The sequence below is a fragment of the Saccostrea cucullata genome, unplaced genomic scaffold, assembly GCF_032062105.1.
Source record: "Saccostrea cucullata isolate Sc308-1 unplaced genomic scaffold, CSIRO_AGI_Scuc_v1 ctg3558, whole genome shotgun sequence".
Lineage (NCBI taxonomy): Eukaryota > Metazoa > Mollusca > Bivalvia > Ostreida > Ostreidae > Saccostrea > Saccostrea cuccullata.
The window spans coordinates 33,963-55,127 of NW_026933048.1; the positions used below are offsets into that span (position 1 = coordinate 33,963).

The 21,165-nt window shown below is 32.8% G+C and overlaps 2 protein-coding genes across 2 annotated transcripts in view; one reads left to right on the plus strand and one right to left on the minus strand.

Annotated features, from left to right (window-relative positions):
- Positions 1 to 12,144, minus strand: part of LOC134237103 (small subunit processome component 20 homolog) — a 35,949-nt gene extending 23,805 nt beyond the window's left edge. Inside the window, exons 1-4 of the mRNA XM_062719204.1 lie at positions 12,046 to 12,144; positions 7,684 to 7,850; positions 7,110 to 7,374; positions 3,445 to 3,615 (exon numbers count right to left, since the gene is read on the minus strand). Of these exons, the coding sequence (XP_062575188.1) occupies positions 3,445 to 3,615; positions 7,110 to 7,374; positions 7,684 to 7,742 (495 nt within the window). The 5' untranslated portion in view covers positions 7,743 to 7,850; positions 12,046 to 12,144. The remainder of the gene's footprint in view (positions 1 to 3,444; positions 3,616 to 7,109; positions 7,375 to 7,683; positions 7,851 to 12,045) is intronic.
- Positions 9,090 to 12,223, plus strand: LOC134237102 (E3 ubiquitin-protein ligase TRIM36-like). Its single transcript, XM_062719203.1, has 3 exons — positions 9,090 to 10,371; positions 10,580 to 10,721; positions 12,055 to 12,223. Exons 1-3 carry the CDS (start codon positions 9,090 to 9,092, stop codon positions 12,221 to 12,223), a joined length of 1,593 nt encoding a protein of 530 aa, XP_062575187.1.
- The last annotated feature ends 8,942 nt before the right edge of the window (positions 12,224 to 21,165 follow it).

Below are 21,165 nucleotides of genomic sequence, written 5' to 3' on the forward strand. Positions count from 1 at the left end.
AATATAGCAATAGAATATCAAAAGCAGGTTACTGTGACCTAAATTTTAGTAGATGATTTTCGAAAACCCAATATACATCAACTGACAAAAATTGATGATTCTAAGCCAATAAGTACCTCAGATATTCAAAGTAGGTCACCGTGACCTACTTTTTGATCGGCATTCTCTGTAAACCCAAAATGCATCAACTCACAAAGTTTGATGATTCTAAACATATTAATGCCAGAGACACTTAAATAAAGCCATAAAATGTCAAAAGTAGGTTACTGTGACACTTTTTGGTCGACATTCTCTGAAAACCCAATATGCATCAACTGACAAAATTTGATGATTGTAAGCCAATAAGTATCTGAGATATTCAAAAGTAGGTCACCGTAACCTATTTTTTGGTCGACATTCTCTGTAAACCCAAGATGCATCAACTCGCATAGCTTGATGATTCTAATCCAATAAATACCTAAAATACATAAATATAGCCATAAAATGTCAAAATTACGTCATCATGACCTACTTTTTGGACGTCATTTTCCGAATACCCAATATGCTTTTACTGACAAAGTTGATGATACTAAGCCAATAAGCACAGGAGATACTTAAATAAGGCCATAAATTGCCAAAAGTATGTCACCGTGACCTACTTTTTGGTCGTCACTCTCGGAAAACCCAAAATGCATCAACTCACAAAGTTTGATGATTCTAAGCCAATAAGTACAGGAGATACTTAAATATAGCCATAAAATGTCAAAACTAGGTCATAGTGACCTACTTTTTGAACCTCATTCTCCGAAAACCCAAGATGCATCAACTGACAAAGTTTGATGATTCTAAGCCAATAAGTACCGGAGATACTTAAATAGAGCCATAAATTGCCAAAAGTAGGTCAAGGTGACCTACTTTTTGGTCGTCACTCTTTGAAAACCCAAGATGCATCAACTCACAAAGTTTGATGATTCTAAGCCAATAAATACCTAAGATACTTAAATATAGCTACAAAATATCAAAAGTAGGTCATCGTGACCTATATTTTGGTCAACATTTTTTGAAGTCCTGAGATGCATCTACTGACTAAGTTTGATGATTGTAGGTCTGAAGATAATCAAAATATACTTTTTAAACAATTTGAAAACAAATGCCTGCAAAATTAAAAAAGTAGGTCACGGTGACCTACTTTTCAAAAATATGATTTAAGGTCTGAAGATGCATCAACTTACAAGATTTGATGATTCTAAACCTGTCAGTACCTGAAATAATGGGATTAAAGGGATTAAATGTTTTTAAAAGGATAAGTCATAAAGTTCAAAAAGTTGACGTTGTTCAAGGACCCAAGATGCATCAACTGACAAAGTTTGATGATCCTAGGCCTTAAAGTGTCCAAAATATGCCTTCAATTCAATCTGAAAACAAATGCCCGCAAAATTTAAAAAGTAGGTCACAGTGACCTACTTTTGATTTTACATGATGTGAAGTCAAAAGATGCATCAACTTACGAGATTTGATGATCCTACTCCTTATAGTAAGCAAAATATAAACGTTTTTATTAATTCTAAATCTAGGTCAACTTTGAAGTGACCTTGAGACCACGCCCTTTGCCCCAGGGTAATTCCCTGTGCAATTTTTAATCTTTGACATATCTCAATCCTTGTATGTAAGTTTGGTGAAAATCTGACTGGTGGTTATGGAGAAAAAGATTTTTTAGCAACCAGTACTTTTGGTTTTGTTTTCCTGATTATCTCCCCTTGTTTAAGGGTCCCAACCCTTATTTTAGTATAAATGGTAGCCCTTGGGCCAAGGATACCCTGTGATAAATTTGAGACTGATTGGCCAAGGGGTTCTTGAGTTATGGCCCATATTCTAACAAGATGCCCAGGGGCCACAGCGCTCACCTGAGCACATCAGGCTTGAATTTACTCCCCCCCCCCCCCTCCAGGCGTTCATCATTTGAACAAACTAGAATCTACACTACCTGAGGATGATTCCATATAAATATCACTAATCATAGCTTTGAAGTACTTGAAAAGAAGATTTTTAAAGGTTTCCCTATATATCCCTATGTAAAACTTGGGTCGGCCATTTTGGCCCAACCCTAGCCCCGGAGGTCATGATTTGAACAAACTTGAATATATATCTACACTACCTGAGGATGATTCCACACGAGTTTCATCTTTCCTGGCCCAGTGGTAATTGAGAAGGATTTTTAAAGATATTTCCTATATATTCCTATGTAAAACTAGGGTCGGCCATTTTGGCTCCACCCTTGTCCCGGAGGTCATGATTTGAACAAATTTGAATCTACACTACCTGAGGATGATTCCACATGAGTTTCATCTTTCCTGGCCCAGTGGTTCTGGAGAAGAAGATTTTTAAAGATTTTTCTTATGAATTCCTATGTAAAACTTGGGTCGGCCATTTTGGCCCTACCCTTGCCCCAGGGGTCATGATTTGAACAAACTTGAATCTACACTACCTGAGGATGATTCCACATGAGTTTCATCTTTCCTGTCCTAGTGGTTCTTGAGATGAAGATTTTTAAATATTTTTCCAATAAATGTATTTTCCTATGTAAAACTAGGGTCGGTCATTTTGGCCCCACCCTTGCCCCGGGGGTCATGATTTGAACAAACTTGAATCTACACTACCTGAGGATGATTCCACATGAGTTTCATCTTTCCTGGCCCAGTGGTTCTGGAGAAGAAGATTTTTAAAGATTTTTCTTATGTATTCCTATGTAAAACTTGGGCCGGCCATTTTGGCCCCACTCTTGCCCCAGGGGTCATGATTTGAACAAACTTGAATCTACACTACCTGAGGATGATTCCACATGAGTTTCATCTTACCTGTCCTGGTGGTTCTTGAGAAAAAGATTTTTAAAGATTTTTCCAATAAATGCATTTTCCTATGTAAAACTAGGGTCGGTCATTTTGGCCCCACCCTTGCCCAGGGGGTCATGATTTGAACAAATTTGAATCTACACTACCTGAGGATGATTCCACATGAGTTTCATCTTTCCTGGCCAAGCGGTTCTGGAGAAGATTTTTTAAAAATGCCACTAATTTTTAACAAATTCATAATTATCTCCCCTTGAAAAAGGGCGTGGCCCTTCATTTGAACAAACTTGAATCCCCTTCACCCAAGGATACTTTGTGCCAAGTTTGGTTGAAATTGGCCCAGTGGTTCTTGAGAAGAAGATGAAAATGTGAAAAGTTTACGACGACAACAACGACAACGACAACAACGACGACAGACAATGGACAAATTTTGATCAGAAAAGCTCACTTGAGCCTTCGGCTCAGGTGAGCTAAAAAGTTAACGCACACCGCACAAATTGCCATAGCATTAGCTCTTTGAGCCTTTGGCTCAGAAGAGCTAAAAATTGAGGGGAGGGAGGTATTGAGGTTTTTTTCTTTAAATCAATAGTAATAGTTGTGATAAGATGCAAATTTTTACCTTAAATGCCATAGAAATAAGCTCCAAGTTCTCTCCCTTAGAAGCACCTGCTGAGGCATAGTTCTTCAGAATAACAAACATTCCATTGGCCAGTTTCCTGATGTTATCATCCACAGACGGTAATTTGAATTTCAGTAACCAACACAGGCATCTCAGACTTAAGGTGTTAATCTGAAAATATACTAATGTTTTTAACCTTTGGGTTTAAAAGAGAGTATTTTTGGGAGTTGAACTATGTTCAATCTCCCATGGTCATCACACATTTAACATGCGCAGTAATTTGTGTTGAATATATAGAGCCGAAAGCGAGGCTACTGTGTCGGCCAATTTACTCCAATGATATTCAACAGAAAACATGCATAAACATCCGCCACAAATAGTTCATGTCATTTTCTCCTGATTTGATCTAATTTTCATATTACGAAATGTAATAAAATGTACTGATAAAGTAATTTTATTTTGAATATTAGATTTCGTTCAAAGTAAAACTAAATTATAAAGAACCTCAAAAGTTTTTCGTTATAGAACTCATTTTTAGTGTGGCATAATAACCATACACTGAAAGAGAAACGAACGACAACTCTTCATACTCTAGTCTTCCCGACGCCCGACGGTCCCGGATTTTTCGCAATTTCTTTTTTACAGGTGCTTAGAATTTATTCAAACTTTTCATGAATATTTTCTTTGTTTAAATGAATTCATTAATGCATAAAAATTTAGGAAACATGCATATTTATTACTAAATTAGCAGTATCACCTGTCAAAAGCGCTAAATCTAGTATTCTGTTATAAATGTTAAAACCAAAAACGGACACAGATGTTTTCTGAAATCGCGATGAAAAACAAAAATGAAGTATATTATTTTCTAATGAAAGGAAAACGTCATTGACTTACCAGATAATGTGTACGCACACAAATCTCACATATATCACTGTTTTTATGTTTGGTCATTAAATATTTGTTTTTAACGAACTTGGTATTGCTTTTTTCTTCACAATATTAAAAAAGATAAAGTTCTGACGTATTCCATGTATAATGTTCGTTTAATTGAAATACATTTATATTCACAGAGAAGTTTTATATTATTATAACAAACCTGTTACCTCTTAAAAGGATGGTGTGTTAAAATTCATATTTTATCAACATTGATATTATTCCTGCGAAACTGAAATATTCATAACACATGGGTAAAGGTGCCATGGAAAAATATACACAAATTTGAAGACTGTGAGCAGTGAATTATATAAATGATCAATAAGGGTGAAACGTTTACTGAATTTTGTAAACGTTTAAACATATAGCAGTAAACGAAACGGTACCGTTTAAACGGGTAGGGCTGTGCAATATTACCGGTATATCGGTATATTGCGGTATTATCCACCACGATAATATATCGCGATATGAAAATCAGATACCGGTATTTCACGATATTTATAAAAATATTAAAAAAAAAAACTCCTTTATTGTAGAAACTGCTGAAATAAAACTTGTAACTTCCCCAGGTCTTTTCAATCTAGTTAAAAAAATACTTCGTCAGCTTTCGGAGAGAGAGGGAGAAAGAGAGAGAGAGAGAGAGAGGAAGCTTTTCATTCATTGACGCAATTTTAAATATCTTACTTTAAAATAAAATTGATAATTAACAAAAAGACTTTTAAATAAAATTAATAAGAAAGAAAATATGAAACATTTTTACAGGGTGTATACCATATGTGTACTGTGGTTCTCAAAATCTTATGGAATCTACACGATCGACGATAAATGTTAAGTTCAAGATACATATTACAAATATATGGCCATCCATGTTTTCTCTTGATACAGTGTTGCTTTTTATTATATTTTAAACACGTTTCATGCCATTTTAAACACCTTCATGCTATACCAGGAGCATGTATATTAATTATTAAAACAACAGAAGTAGGCCAATGCAGTTCCTGATCGTATGTCATAATGTGAAATTAGGTCGGGTCAGACTAAAACACCAAACGCCTGAAAATAGGTCACACTTTCTTTCTGGCTTTAATTTTATTTTGTGACCACATAGAATTTCCATATAGCATGTATTGTTTTAATCATTAAGTTACATTTAAAGCTATTTCAATAAAACACCCCCCAGTCCCCCCCCCCACCCCCCTAAAAAAAAAACGTATAAAGAGTATACTATGCATAAACTTTTTTTTTCAATTCGAAAATACATCAAATGAGTACATTTTGTTTTAATATTTTACCTGGTATTTGATTAAAAGTTATGATTAAAAGTTATAATTATTAATGTCTTATCCCTGCCCCCTTTAAAATTTATAGAAAAATTCAAATAGTATTTGAATTTGACAGCATTTTAAACTTTCTGCACAAATTTATTAATGATAATTAATCTACAATATATCGCAATATATTGCAATATTCAACATAAAATATTGCAATATATCACAATATGGTTTTCACTCGCAATACCCAACTCTATAAACGGGAGATATTCTTTGTTGGATTTTTATGGCTACTAACTCATGAAACTCGAATTTAATAATCGATTCTTTCACTTTAATATAAGTGTGAGTTGTTATTACAATTTCATTTTTGGTCATTATGACTTAAACATAAGAATTGGAGGCGCATTAAACTCATTCACTTTCTACCTCGTCACCCAACTGCTTGGTGTGTTTGGCTACATACCGTACGTAGAAAATAGAATTGTAAAGATGGATCTTTTAATCACGAAAAAAGTAAAACAAGACCTGCTGACTGTATCGAAACACTTTTCAAAGACTTGTGGAAAATGTATTATATTAATTTAATCAAAATAAATCAAGTTTTATATTTCAAGTGTCGTAAAACATCGCTAGTATTGGCAACTCGGAAATCGGAATTAAATATGTTAGACCGTATCGGGTTTTAGATATTTTTATTCAATATGTTTCCGGTTTAGATTGTTGCTTATCAAATGGTCAAAGACGGTGTTTCTTTTGTAAATTATGAAATAAAACAATTTGTTTGTGTTAAACTTTATTTCTGATAGACATTGATAATGACCTTCGTGTAAACATTTACTCAAACTGTAAACGTTTAGAGCATATAATCGAAACGTCGTCGTTTACACGTGTAATCGTTTCACCCTTAATTATCAACTGCCTCTACTATGAATATAATGGCAGTGTCCATCTTTTGCAATTGGAAACCCAAAATATGTGTAGGATGAAAAAGTAATAGATGGCGCTCAACAGCAATATGTAATAAAGATTCTTTGAAAATTTCATTCAGTGGTGTAAGAGGAGTTGCGAATAAGAGATGGGTATACCTAAAGCGTAACAAACAGATGGACGGAAATCCCGATTAATAAATACCCTCCCGCTTTTCAAGCAGATGGTATAAAAAAAAAGGACTAATGTAGGCAGGCAAGCATTATGACCCATCCATTTTTTCACTATTCAATGTCTCTGAATGTCTTTCTCAAGATTGTCTTGCAACTCAAAAAATTTGAATCAGTTGTCTGTATTTGAAATAATAATAATATTGTTCACTAACCTAACCTCCCGATCAAAGATTTTATTTTACACCATGTTCAACTCCCATGAGTGCTTTCAGTACTTTGATTATCAGAAGGTTTCTTCAGACAATTCATTTTACTAAGAATCCATGAATCTAGTCACCTCTATTTCATATCAACTTACCCTGATATGTTTAGAATGCAGAGAGTCCACTAAGATGGTGATAAAAGGGTCCACTAGTTTACAGTGGTTCTCCTCTGTGGCCACCAGGCGGCCCCTCTTCAGACACAGACACAGGAGCTGGAGACCAAACTCCACCAATACATGGATGTTGGTTTTCTTACTCAGTTTGGGTTTGTCTCCTCCACGCTTAGGTTCCTCTGGTAACAGGAGACAACTTGGGGGTCTGAAGGACTGGGTCTCCTTTTCTTCTGATTTCTTTTGCTTACTGAAAACATTTCTCCAAAATTAACAAAAGCCCTTTTCAAAACAATGCTCTATTTTTGTAAATCTCATATTTATGACTCAACATAAAATCTGACTGACATCATTTCTGAAATCCAATGCATGTACAAATGTATATAAAAACTGCCTTTAACACGAGAATAGTTTTGCCCCATTTCAACTTTGGCAATACACTGTGGTATGTAAATGATCTTTGATTCTGCTTCATTTCATTTTAAATATTTGCCCCTTTTAATGTAGGCAAAAAAAAATACAAAAATAAAATTCCAATGAATTCAGAAATTCAACCTACCTCTGTTTGTCAGACAGTTGAGGAAATGACTGAGTGATCAATCCATGAGTAAATATCATCAGAGACTCTGTGTCCAGTCCAGGGTTGTCCAGTAACCCTGTCACCACTTTCTTCAGGACTTCCTGTACCTTTCTTGCTACAGAGTGGCTATGTGTAGAATCCAGAACCTGCAAGAAACAAAGAATTTTTAAATTAACAGAATCCTTAATCAAGTGCAGCATGTATCATGTATATGTTAACACAGTTAGTGTAATGAAGACTACTCAAATAAGAAAGGCACCACAAAGAAAGAGACAACCCACCCCCTCCCCCTTCCTCCCCCAAAACAGGAAGAATTACTTTTACAAAATGTTTGAATAATATACATGTGTATGCATCCCTTTTAATTTACCTTTTTTTAATTATGCCCCTCCACTTTTTGGGGGAATGTAAAAATTTTTACACACCCCCTCCCCCCAAAAAAATATATGATTTTCCTGTTTGGACAATGGAGAAATTTTCTGATTTTCCTTTTTTTCTTTTGCTTGTCATTTTATTTCTATGCTAAATTTTTTCTCCTCCAAATACCCCCCCCCTCTTAAAATTTGCTTCCAACACCAAAACTCCCCCCCGGTTAAAATTTACTTATTAAAAAATATTACAAAATTTGTGTAAAGTAAGTTTTAAGCAATAGGATATAAAAATTACAATTTATTTCACATGTACTTATGTACATTTTTAAAGCTCAACAATTTTTGTTTTTGTAAACAAATAATACAAAATTTACAAAAATTTTAAAACATTTTTTGATAAAGGTAAGACCAGCAAAAGATAATACCTTTACAAAGTTTTTTTAAATGCCTGATTAGTATTCATGGATAGGTACAGGGTAGGTAGTCAATCACAACTTTCAAAGTGTACAATTTTAGAAACATAAAATCTGATAAACCATTGCAAAAGTATGTCATTATATATGCTTTGTTCATTTCCCAACATGTACATGCATACGATGAAGAAAATTAAGGAACAACTACCCCGTATATCATAATCCCTGATATAAGGAAATTTTATTACACATCGCGAGCCAGTTCTTTAGAAGTAAACCAGGTTATTATGCAGACCCTGTCTCAATATCACAGGTAGACATTTAAATCGCTATATGCACAGAAGTGTACAGTCAGTACACACCTGGATCATTGATTATCTGTTATACCAACAGGCCGCCATGTTTTTTATTTAAAGACAAACTTTAACAGGTTAGACTATTGTAACCTACTTGTTATATAATATAGGTAAATTCCCATTTAATTAATTTTCTTTCCTGTTATTTTCTTGCTGATTTGAAAAACATATATTTTGTATACCTATTTAAATTAGCGAAATGAGAAATGTGTAAATTTTCTTTGTTGGTACAGGTAAAAAAAATCATGGCAACATCATCAGATCCCCTTGACAGAGCACAAGACATAAAACGCTGTCAACTTTGCCCCGGAAAAGACAGAAAGTCTGCTGCAGAAACTGTGTGTAACACTTGTCATGTCGATCTCTGTAAGAACTGCGTAGGTCATCATATGATCTCCAATCCAACCATTAGACATGATGTTGTTACCTTTGAGTTCAAAAAATCTGAAATCATTCCACCACAATGCAGTGTCCATGATGGAAAACAATGTGAAATGTTTTGTGAACAATGTGAATCCCCAATATGTCAGAAATGTCTATCCTCTGGATCCCATGAAAATCACAATGTACCACGTATCTCTGTATTTTACAGCTCTAAACAGGAGCTTATCAGAAAAGATCTAAATGAACTTGAAACTAGTATTGCACCCGTTTATGAATCTGTCCTCACTGATATGAAAGAAATGTTACAAAGCATTGAACAGAAACATGAAGAAAGGCAAAGAACCCTTGATGATATTGGTAAAACATGGCACAATTTAGTAGACAAAGTTATTAAAAGATATAAGAGTGATGCAACAAAAAAGGAAAAAAAGGATGTTAAAGAAATTAAGACTCTGGAATCAGATTTCCTAAAATGCTTCTTATCAATTCAATCAAAAATAGATGAAAACAAATTCATCCTTGCCTCGAATGATCTATCTCAACTTGCTAATTACACTACAGAAAATGAAAAGTTCAGAACTATTCCTTCAAGATTTAAACTAAAAGTGCAAGACTTCAGTCCCAAAAAACTTACAGAGCAAGCATTGTGTAAGGTAATTGGTGACATTCCAAAAACAGTGAAAACTTGCATTCAAGGACAGGTCCTACAAGATCCCAAATCCAATTCCAGTTCAGGAAAAGCTGTAAAGAAGTTTCTTGATTTGCCACTTACAGTGGGTGATATAAATACTGATGAAGAAATTTGTGGCATAGTTTGTATTCCTCACACAGATCACTTCTGGGTGAAGGACTTTAATGGAATCCTAAAACAGATGAACAAAGAGGGGGAGGTGCTGAGGAAGATCGAGGATACTAATCCATATGCTTTGACAGTCACCAGAGAGGGACATTTAGTGTATATTGAAAAGTTGATAAGAGTTATCAACATACTGGAGGGTGATAAGACAAAATGTTTCTTCATAGAAAATGACTGGAGTCCAGCTGCTATCTGCAGCACTTATACAGATGACCTCTTAGTACTTATGGAATCTCCAGATACAACAAATGAGCTTTTACTGCATAGGAAAGTTGTACGTTATTGTGGTACTACAGTACACACAAGAAATAATTACAAATCATATAAAAATTTCATTATTTCCTTCATTTTTGAACCATATTGATGAAAACAAGAACCTTGACATTGTATTAAGTGAGAAAGGTTCAGTATTAGTGTTGAACAATCAAGGAGAATTCAGGTTTAACTACAAGGGAATGAATTACAAAAACTTTACTCCATATGTTATTACTACAGACAGCATGTGTCACATCCTAATTGCTGACATTGTTAATGACGTTATACACATCATTGATCAGAATGGACAATTCCTCCAGTACATAGACATCTGTGAATTAAACAAGCCTTGTGATCTCAGCATAGACAGCGATGACATATTGTATGTTGCTGAAACCCAAAGTGTGAAACGAATTAAGTATATGAAATAAAGTTAATGCAGCCAAATAAACTGAAAGGTATATATATAAACTGAAACGATTATATTATGAATCTCAAAGGAGGAAATTACTTGGAAAATACTTTTGTCTCAAGGACATAAGGAGTGATTCAGGTGTACAATATTCACTGAGTTTGAAGGGAACAGATAAGTAGCACGATCCATTATACTTATTTTTGTCATCAAATCAAATTCCGCGTCTTACACTGCGCTTGGATAAGACTTCAGCATATGAATATACGAGAGTTTAGGAAAAATCGTGGATTAATGCCATAAAATTTAAACAGAATTTAAAAGAGTAATTAATATAATCTTTATTAATTATAAATAAACCATACATCCAGTTCAATTTTGAATTGTTGATGTTCTTGAAAGCAATGGTTTGTCCAAGCATCGCAACCACCAATATTATGTTATATGTACCATGTATACATATTTCTTAATCATTTCTGAATTCTGAATTGATATCATATTGTTCTGTTATTTGTTGTTGTTGTTTGTTAACTTCCGGTCGGTATTTAAGTTCCATGCAGTCCTATTTTAGTTTCCATGGTTGCAACAGTTCCCCTCAAAAGTTGCACTATCCAATCAAATTTTGTTTTTTGCTGCTTTCGGCCAGTAAAATTAAAACTGAACAATTCAAATTCTTAAAAAAATGAGACTGCTGAATTTTCCTGTGATTTTGAAAGACTTGACACTTTAGCATCCTTTCAAAAATATTTTGTGTACACAAACCTTGTCAAAGAGCTAGGTTCACTAGGAGACTTGGTGCTCTAATTTCCTAGCTACATGCATCTAGTTATCGGTAAACAGGCTTCGTAAAAATGCAGTACCCTTAAATTTTGCATAAAGCAGTTGTATTTGAATACATACAGCTAAGAATAAAATATGAGCACAGCCCTCATCCAAAAAATGAAACATGTTTATGATCTTCAGAAAGAGCTTTTTGTTATGTAATTGCATATTTTGGATGAGAAGTTGTGCTCATTAGAAAAAGACTTTAACTTTTGGCCAATATTTATAGGAATTTACAGAATATGATTAAAATGACACATTTCGTATGTCATGATACAGTGAATTCTTATACAATTATGTCATGTTCAATAAATTCAATAAGGAACCAGTTATATTACAACAGTTTCTTTATTTAGAAATCTGACACCACCTCATTAAAATCAAAATGCATTCAGAAAAAACACAATCAAGGAAAAACATGTTTGTAGTGCATTAATGTTTAAATATCTGCCATTCTTAATGGATGCCTCACCTCTTTCAGTGGAGTGATAAATGCTACAATGCATCAGGGATTCTTTATTGATGACTTGAGCCAGTATTTTGTACGAGTCATAACTTTTTATGGACTTGGCCTCAAACAGTTAACTTGTTACGCCCGCCTGCTTCTCTCATCAGCCACTTGTCCAAATAAATCTTCATGGAAAACCTGATTGATAAATAAACATACTTTGAAATCAGTTTTTCGTTGTTCTATATGGAAAAACCTGATGAAGAAAAAATACAACTGAGAATCGGGAAATTTCAAGATCAATTATTATCAGTGTATGGGTATGCACAAGTTGATTGCCCGTTCTAATACTCACCCTTATCAAAGCAAGAGACATCAACTTCATAATAAAGAATATTGATAAGTATAAAATTCGAAATATACCTGGTACTCATGAAGGATATGGAGATAACGAACAGTATTCAATCTCAAAGTCCATAAAACAATACAAAATAAGAGCAGAGCAAACATGGACCCCCAAAACATCATAGGTGGAATCAGGTGCCATGGAGGAGTGAGCATCCCCTGCCCACCGGTCACACCCGCCGTGTGTTCCTTGTCATGATCAGGAAATTATGGGGGAAAAAATCCGTCGTCAATTCAGTGTATAAATAATGGACTAACAATTGGTATGAAAAACGTCAGTCAGCATTTGACTCAATGATAAATTGTATTTGCTGACAAGGTCATTGTATCCACCATAGAACGTACGAAATGATGACTTTAAACGAAACTGCTGATATTCTTGTTTCATCAACTTGCTTGTCAAAACTTATCTCGTTTTGAAAATTGTTCATACGTAAAGCATGCTCTTGTGTATCGAATCAACTGATATATATATATATATATATATATATATATATATATATATATATATATATATATATATATATATATATATATATATATATATATATATATATATATATATATATATATATATATATACTCCGTATGCAGGTAATGAAGATATATTGCTGCATAAGTAAGGATAATGACCAATTGAAAAGTCAAAGTCATCTCTTCTGTCAATAAGTTTGGTTGTTAGATTACCATTAACGTCTTTTTCAAGTTAAATATCCAAGTATGAAACAGAAGTGTCAGACTCTGTGGTATCTTTTATCTCAAGTCCACCAGGATATATCGTATTGACGAAGGAATGGAAATTACCATTGTTTATTGACAATGCGTCGTCGATATATCTAAATTTCAAGTTGAAGGCCACAGCAAGTGTTTTCTTATTTTTACGCATAAGATTTTGCATAAATTCTGCTTCATATGAATATAAAAATAAGTCTACTAATGACGGAGCGCAATTTGTACCCATGGGAATTCAAATAGATTGTTGTTACCTGGTCTCCAAAACCACATAGATATTGTCACTCAGAAACTCAAGCATCTTTTTGATGTCAACTTCAGAGTACTCATGTGTGCAATCAGAATCTGTTTTAACAAAATAATTTTGCAAATGATGAGGTAAGTAAATTTACGAGTTCCATTTTTATTGAAGAAGCAGCTGTCAATGATATCAAAAAGCCTGGATTTTAATTTGTCGTGGGGAATTGTTGTGTGTAAAGTTGAAAAGTCGTTAGTTTAAGCTGCTGATTTTTGTAAAGTCTTGTGATTTCAAATTGTCCAAGAGTTCTTTAGAATTTTTTAGCATCCACATCTGATTCACACCACTTCTTGAATATTAAGTTGCACAGTACTCTTGAAGTTTTCCTTTCGCTACTGTCTATATCTTAGTGGGGAGTAACGAAAGAATATACTCATTTAATGAAATGCATTGAATATTTTGTTTTACTGAAAACTGGGAGAAAATGAAAAATATTTGATATCAAAATTCCCTCAAACAATGCAAAACAGAAGCAGAGCAAACACGGACCTCCAAAACATCAGAGGTGGGATCAGGTGCCATGGATGAGTAAGTATCCCCTGCCGATCGGTCACACCCGCAGTGTGCTCCTTCTCGTGATCGGTAAATAATAAAACATCCGCCGTCAATTCAGTGTATTAATAATGGACTAAAAATTTGTATGAAATACAGTCATCATCTGACTCAATGATAAATTGAATTTGCCAACAAGGTAATTGTATCGACGTAAGAACTTAGGAAATTATGACTGAAAAAGAGACTCATGATATTTTTGTTTCATCAACTTCTTTGTCAATAATTTAGCTCGTTTTAGAAATTGTTCTTACGTAGAGCATGTTCTTGCGTATCGAATCATCTGAGATAAATAAACAATGCAGGTGATGAAGGTATATTGCTTCATAAGTATGGGAAGTTGTCGAAAGAACAGTTAATTAAGTCATCATGTTTATCATAGAGCTAGGGTGTTAGATTACCATTAGCCTCTTTTTAAGTAGAATATCCAAATATGAAACAGATGTGTCAGACCCTGTGATATCTATTATTTCAAGCTCACCGGGATATATCGTATCGACATAAGAATGGAAATTACAATTCTTAATTGAAAATCGTTGTCGATATATCTAAATATCGAGTTGGAAGGTATAGCAAGTGTTTTCTTCTTATCACACATAAGATTTTGCACAAATTCTGCTTCATATGAATGCAAAAATAAGTCTGCTTATATAATGGTGTGCAAAGGGTAGCCATGAGCATTCTAACATATTATCGAGAGACCTGATCACCAAAAACAACATAGATATTGTCAGTCAGAAACTCGAGCATCTTTTTAATATAGTCTTCAGAGTACTTCTGTGTACAATCAGAATTTTTTTAACAAATTATTTTGCAAATGACCAATGGCAAATAGAATGTTAGTAAATTTACGAGTTCCATTTTATTGAAAAAAAACAGTTGTCAATGATATCGAAAACCTGAACCTTGATTTCGTTGTTGTGTACAAAATTGAAAAGTCGTAGGTTGTTGATTTTCGAAAAAATCTTGTGATCTCAAATGGTAAAGTTCCTTAGAATTTTAAGTATCCAAATCTGTTTTACTTCACTTCTTGAATATATTGCACATTACTCTTGAAGTTTCCCCTTCACTACTTTTTTTATATCTTATTTGGGAGTAAAGAAAGAGGTTTGGTTGAACATTTCTGGGAACCCGCTGTGTATCTTTGTAAGGATTCTTTTAAAGTTTCGGAATCCAATATACATGTAATTAAATATGGTAGTTCAATTTTAACCTTAAATATAATACATGAAGAATAATTAAGGAATGTTTTTTTTAGTTTTGTGTGAGTTATTGGTGTGTGAATCACACAAACTTGTCACGCGCTAGCGCTTCATGAAAAATAATAAAATATGCCTATGTGCAATTCTGTGTGATTCACACACCAATAATTCACACTAAACTGAAAAACATTCCTTATATTTACATTTTACCTGTTTGGTGGCAACTAAAATATACTCAATATTTGAATTTCTCGTTGTCCTACATTATTTCATTTTACCAACGTCGCTGTAGTCTCATTGTGACGTCACGTTAACGCACGTTTCTCCGTGCATATTTCTACGCGTGAGTATACACTAAAATGATTTTCAAATCAATTTCACAGTTGGCTTAGTAGAAAAAACTTAGCGAATGTAAATATTGTGTGATATATGAGATAATATTTCCATTTTTAAATTTTTTTTCTCTGTGATAACTCTTTGAAAGTTGTCGGAGTTTATTTCTTGATAATTCTGCCGGAATGTAAATTAAGGTAAGTCACTCCTGAAATTTGTTATATCAAGGATTTTTTGAGAAGTATATTTTGGATAAGTACTCATAAAGTGTAACTCAAAATCGCAAAGAAAATAGGGGGTCAGTGTGCATCCTACTGATCTACGGTACATTTAAGTTGACCTTTTTGCACTTAAATTTCATCTCTTTGGTTAATTACTTTAACCCTTATTATATGTGATCAGATGTAAGCATGGCAATAAATATAATCTTATTTTACGTAAAATAGTTTGAATACTATTTATCATAAAAAAAATCTTGCAAACTAATGCGCGTAAATTATTGTGCGACCTTTTTGCACTAAAAAAAACATATTTGGGGTATTAAAAAACTTAATAGGCAATAAAAATTTTTCTTATATCAAACTTTTTAGGACTTAAGTGCTGATCAGTCACAAGTATCGAGTAGTTTAAAATAGTGAAAGAAAAAGGTGGGGTCAGTGATATTAATTTTGAAATATTTGTCAAAATATGTGATTTTCAGGCAAAAAATGGTGTAAATTTGATCTTGACTTCTTTAATATATTTTCATTTTTTGGAAAAGTTTGTTGAGGGAAGGTGTAAAACTTGGTCTAAAAATGTAAATTAAGACCTATATTAAATATTTTTAGCAATATCAAAACGGAAAATATTTTCCGAGTAAAAGTATGTGAGGCTAAATTTCCATTACATTAAATTTTATAAATGTGCAGATTTGCAGAATTTTCTGCTAAATATCCTTCCACCAAAAGAAATAGTCCCTCATAAATCTTGCTTCTTTGTAGATTTTTGAGCAGTTTTTTCATTGAATGTTAAAAAATTTACATTGTTAAATTTAAGTATGTTATAAAAATTGAATTTTAAACAGTAGTTTTGAAGTAATAGCTTCTGCGTGAACTTTTCTAAAAAGCTGACGAGTGACTTACCTTAAGCAGGTCGATCGGTCGGGAGCTAAGGAGGCCTAATACGAATGCAAATCTCGTGCGTATCTATCTCTGTGCTTGACGCTAAGGAGGCCAAATATGCATGTAAATCTCGTGCGGCTGTCTATGTGTTTGATGTCAGTGAGCGATGACTATAGAAATTGGCATGGAAGTCCTTGTGTAATTTAAATCTGTCTACATTTTTAACGTCTAAATCTACACTTTTATTTCACAATGACATGGAAATGTAAGTAATCACTGTCTAGTTTGTATAGTATGCCTGGGACATCATCGCTAGTGGGAAACATGGGATAACTTACTCATAACGGGCTTCGCCATGTTTCCCACTAGCGTTGATGCCCTGGCATACTATACAATCTAGACAGTGATTCCTTAAACACACAGTATACATTAGCAATAGATTATAAAATTTTATAAATCCTTACTTATCGAACCTTGATTTTTTGGATACGTTGGTCTGACAGATTCGTATAGAAATATCTTTTCATTTATAATAAGTATATCTGAAAATTTCCTAGTTATTAAACTTGGTTGAGAATAAATTTCAAATTATTGATCATATGATCCATTTTATAATATCAATTCAATTTGATAATTGATTGTATTTTGGTTCTTTGGGATATTAAAAATATTCAAAACTTGCCTATGATTTTGAAGAATTTCCTCCTTGGAAAGGAAACTATGAGTATAAGCTGGATTACCACTTGTAGAATTAAATATAAGTTCTTGTAAAAAATAAAATTATATAATGAGCCTTATACAAACGCAAACAAAGATAATGTTGGTTGTTACCTGCGTTGTCAGCAGGGACCAGTACGTACTGATCAAGTAATCTATATAGATCTACTTCTTTTACCACTTCTTCATCATTGAATTCAGAAGGATAGATGGTTTTCATATTGCCCCTCAGTCTTTTAATACAAAATTTTATAAAGGATCTGAAACATTTAATCCATTCTGACAAAGTGTGAACGTCTTTTTTCATACTAGTATCTGGCCCATCGCCTGGGGTAATCTTCAACGGAATCCTTATGAAATTCCGAGACCAATTGAAGGATTAGGGTTCTCTATATTTAGTACTTTTTAAAAAAGTGATCTACGGTTCTCATTATTAGCTAAATGCATTTTGACGTCACCTGTAATAACGTGTCCAACAGAACTATAGTTATAGGGTAAAGAGGAACATGAACCTGACGGAGGATTATGTTTCAGATTCTCAGTATCCAGGCCATGTAAATTTTTGTAATTTTTATTTTGTAATCCAAAAGTTTTGAAGCAATGGTTGATGCATATTTGTAGAGGAAATGCAAGGTGTATTGTCTTTAACTTGTGGAATATGGTGGTATGTACAAGCCTGTATCCTTTCAATTCCTTTATCATGTTTATTAGCATATTGAAGTTTAATGAAAAGACAGATTGTTTCAGCTTTTGTGTAAAACGTGATGGTATATATATATATATATATATATACACGCCACGGGCGATAATGGTCATTTAGAGGAGTAGGAAACCCTAATTACTGTATGTACAAGTGCAATGAGTATTTTACAGTTTAAAACAGATTGTTTAATGCATTAATAAATAAGCTTAAAATATTCAAAAATATACATCCGAGTAACCGAGTACCGATTTTAGTATTCGATACTCGGACGTTCGATCGAGTAACCGGGTACTCGTTGACATCCCTAAAATATATATATATATATATATATATATATATATATATATATATATATATATATATATATATATATATATATATATATTGCTCTTGTAAAAATATCTTTTCAGGAAGATCCTTTTACAAGCAAAAACATATTTATGATGAGCAAGGTGGAAGATCTTAATGATTGTATACCAGAATAAATTTCTACTAGCCACTCATCCATTTATTGTTGATCGTCTTCAATTGAAATAAGGTATCATTATTCTCTTAAATAAACCTGAATCAACTCCCCCAAGGGATTTGACTGATATTGTCCCAGTGGTTCTGGAAATGTGTAGATTTTGCGGTTTGTACCCTTGATTAAGGTGGTATGGGATACCAAACGAAATTTCTCCTATATATTCATTTACCCAAATTAGGAGGATTTGAAATGCCATCACCCTTCAGTATGTTAAATCGTAATTTTAATAATTTTTTTCATTATTTTAATGAGAAATACAAAACTGATTTTTTATCATATAATTTTTATATCAAAAGCTTAATATTATAGGCAGGAGTTTTCTAATATCAAGTGTATATAAAAACAAAAATTACAAGAAATATGTCTTCGTATTTTTTTTAATTTAAAAAAAAATAAGCATAAAAAACTGGGAAAACTTAATTTCTTGAAAACAGATGGATAAAATTGCATGAAAATCTGCAATTAGAATGTATGTTAATATGTCGGCAAATTGAAATGAAGAAATTGAAAAAATATATACAAATGGAAAATATCAGATGCATTAAAATTTTTTTGGATTAAAAGATCCGAACGGAAGAGTTATCTTTCTTTATTTTCCAGGGGTTGAAAAAATCTGGGTGCTATTTAAGAAATGATTCAGCATTTTATCACCGATATAAAAATCACACTTTCTTTCATTGGTAGTTTTTAACTTAGAACTGTTTTGAAGACAATGCCTGGACAATTGCTTTCAAAACGTGTCTCATTCAAATCAAGCCATTACATTCATTTAAAATTATTCGGACTATATCCAACAGCTAGCTGATTTGTGACCACACCGTTACTTCTTGAATTAAATAACAAAGAAGACCAGCCCTGGCTAACGTGATAATTGATTGGTAATTATTAAGCACAATGTGAAATCCTCATACTTATCCATGCCTCATTGCGCACTACCGGGGTAGTGGACAGTTAAACAATTGAAAGACAGCTTTTCATTAATAGTGTTCAAAAGCTGCAATGTTTAAACTTTATGATTAACAGAGTTTGCTTTTTAAATGTCCATAGTACATGTACATGTACAATTAAAAGTAAATTTATATACTTTTTTGTCTATTTTAGCTAAAATGCCGACTTATGAGAAATTGCATTGAATTAGCTACAGTTTGTCTTTTTAAACGGTGTATCTACAATTTTTGACCCGATAAAAAGCGCTCATGCAAATCAAAACAATATTTCAAACGGAAGTACGTCATAACATGGAGATATCCCATTCTACCTTAAATGTAAATTTTGTTTACATGCTGAATTTGAAAAGTCGGTATAATATTATTTTTATGTTGTATCATACATGAACATATCATCAGATAAAATTTGATATCACAGAGTCATTATTTAGGTGAATTATTAAGATGTAATGGCAAAGTCTTTTATTTTCCGTTTCTTAATTTTCTTTGACACTCGATATTCTTCTATCTTCCGTTTCTTTGCTTCACGTTTTGCTAAATTTTTCTTCATCTTCTTTTTTGCAGCATATTGTGGATTGGAGACAGCCTGAAAAATACAAAGAAATATATGTATTAAAGAGTAGGGATTGCTTTAACTCTTAAACCCCTTTTTCAAATCTCTTTAAATTTGCAAATGATAATATAATACCTGGTAATCAATATGAAAACCTTAGCAGACTCCATTTAAGTAAGATGTTTAAGTAAATGAAGTCTGACTAGCTTTGATAAATTAATGTGAAATTATGAACAAATTTTCTTTGTTTTTTAGAACTATGATTTTTTACATTTATATCTTATTTATATATTCCAGAAGTGCTTTTTTAAATACAGATGATATTCCAAACAATGCATAATTTTTCCAATAAAATTCTATTTGATATTACTAAAAATTGATCATTGGTGAATAACTTTTGATTTGTATAAATGTATCTGTTTTAGACATGATGAAAACAGTTAAGAAATCATCAGATGCTAAAAATTTTGTATAATTTTTGTATATTGTTCATAAAATACAAAATATTATTCAAGAACTTATCATCAGAACTTAAGAAGTGTTTCCAGGTAAGTTGAGATAACAAGGTAAAATTTCTAATGCAGACCTCGACAGCATCTTTTCTTTTTCTTGTCTCCTTTCTGTCAAACTGCTCTTTGTGAGTTTTGGCAAAAAGCTGGGTGTATGTTTCCACTCCAAGAATCTTCTTAAGTATATCCAACACTTCCTGTGCAAGTCTTTTAAGTGAGGAATCTATAATTTGATCGTTATATACAAAATTTACAGGTGTATAGTAAAATTAGCTTTTCTTGTGAACCAATACATAATTGCAGGTACATGTAGTAGATACACACTGCATCACATTAAAAAAAATACTATATTACGACACCAGAGAAATTAAAGAGATTATCCCAAATTCCTTTTGAAAATACATTTTCTAAGAATTATCTTTCATTGTTCAAATTGAAGTAAAATTGAAATGTCTTGATTTAAATATTCTCTCATTTAAAAAGAACAACTCAATTTAAAATATAATATACTGTAATAGATAGTACTCTACTATTTAAATCACTATCACTGACCAGTATTTGGATTAT

What these genes read in the sequence shown, in the direction of transcription:
- LOC134237102 (XM_062719203.1), top strand. Translation starts at nt 9,090, where the DNA reads ATGGCAACATCATCAGATCCCCTTGACAGAGCACAAGACATAAAACGC. An exon ending in GAAAGTTGTACGTTATTGTG is followed by an intron (nt 10,372 to 10,579) that starts GTACTACAGTAC and finishes TTATTACTACAG; the next exon opens with ACAGCATGTGTCACATCCTA. An exon ending in ATAGACAGCGATGACATATT is followed by an intron (nt 10,722 to 12,054) that starts GTATGTTGCTGA and finishes CACCTCTTTCAG; the next exon opens with TGGAGTGATAAATGCTACAA.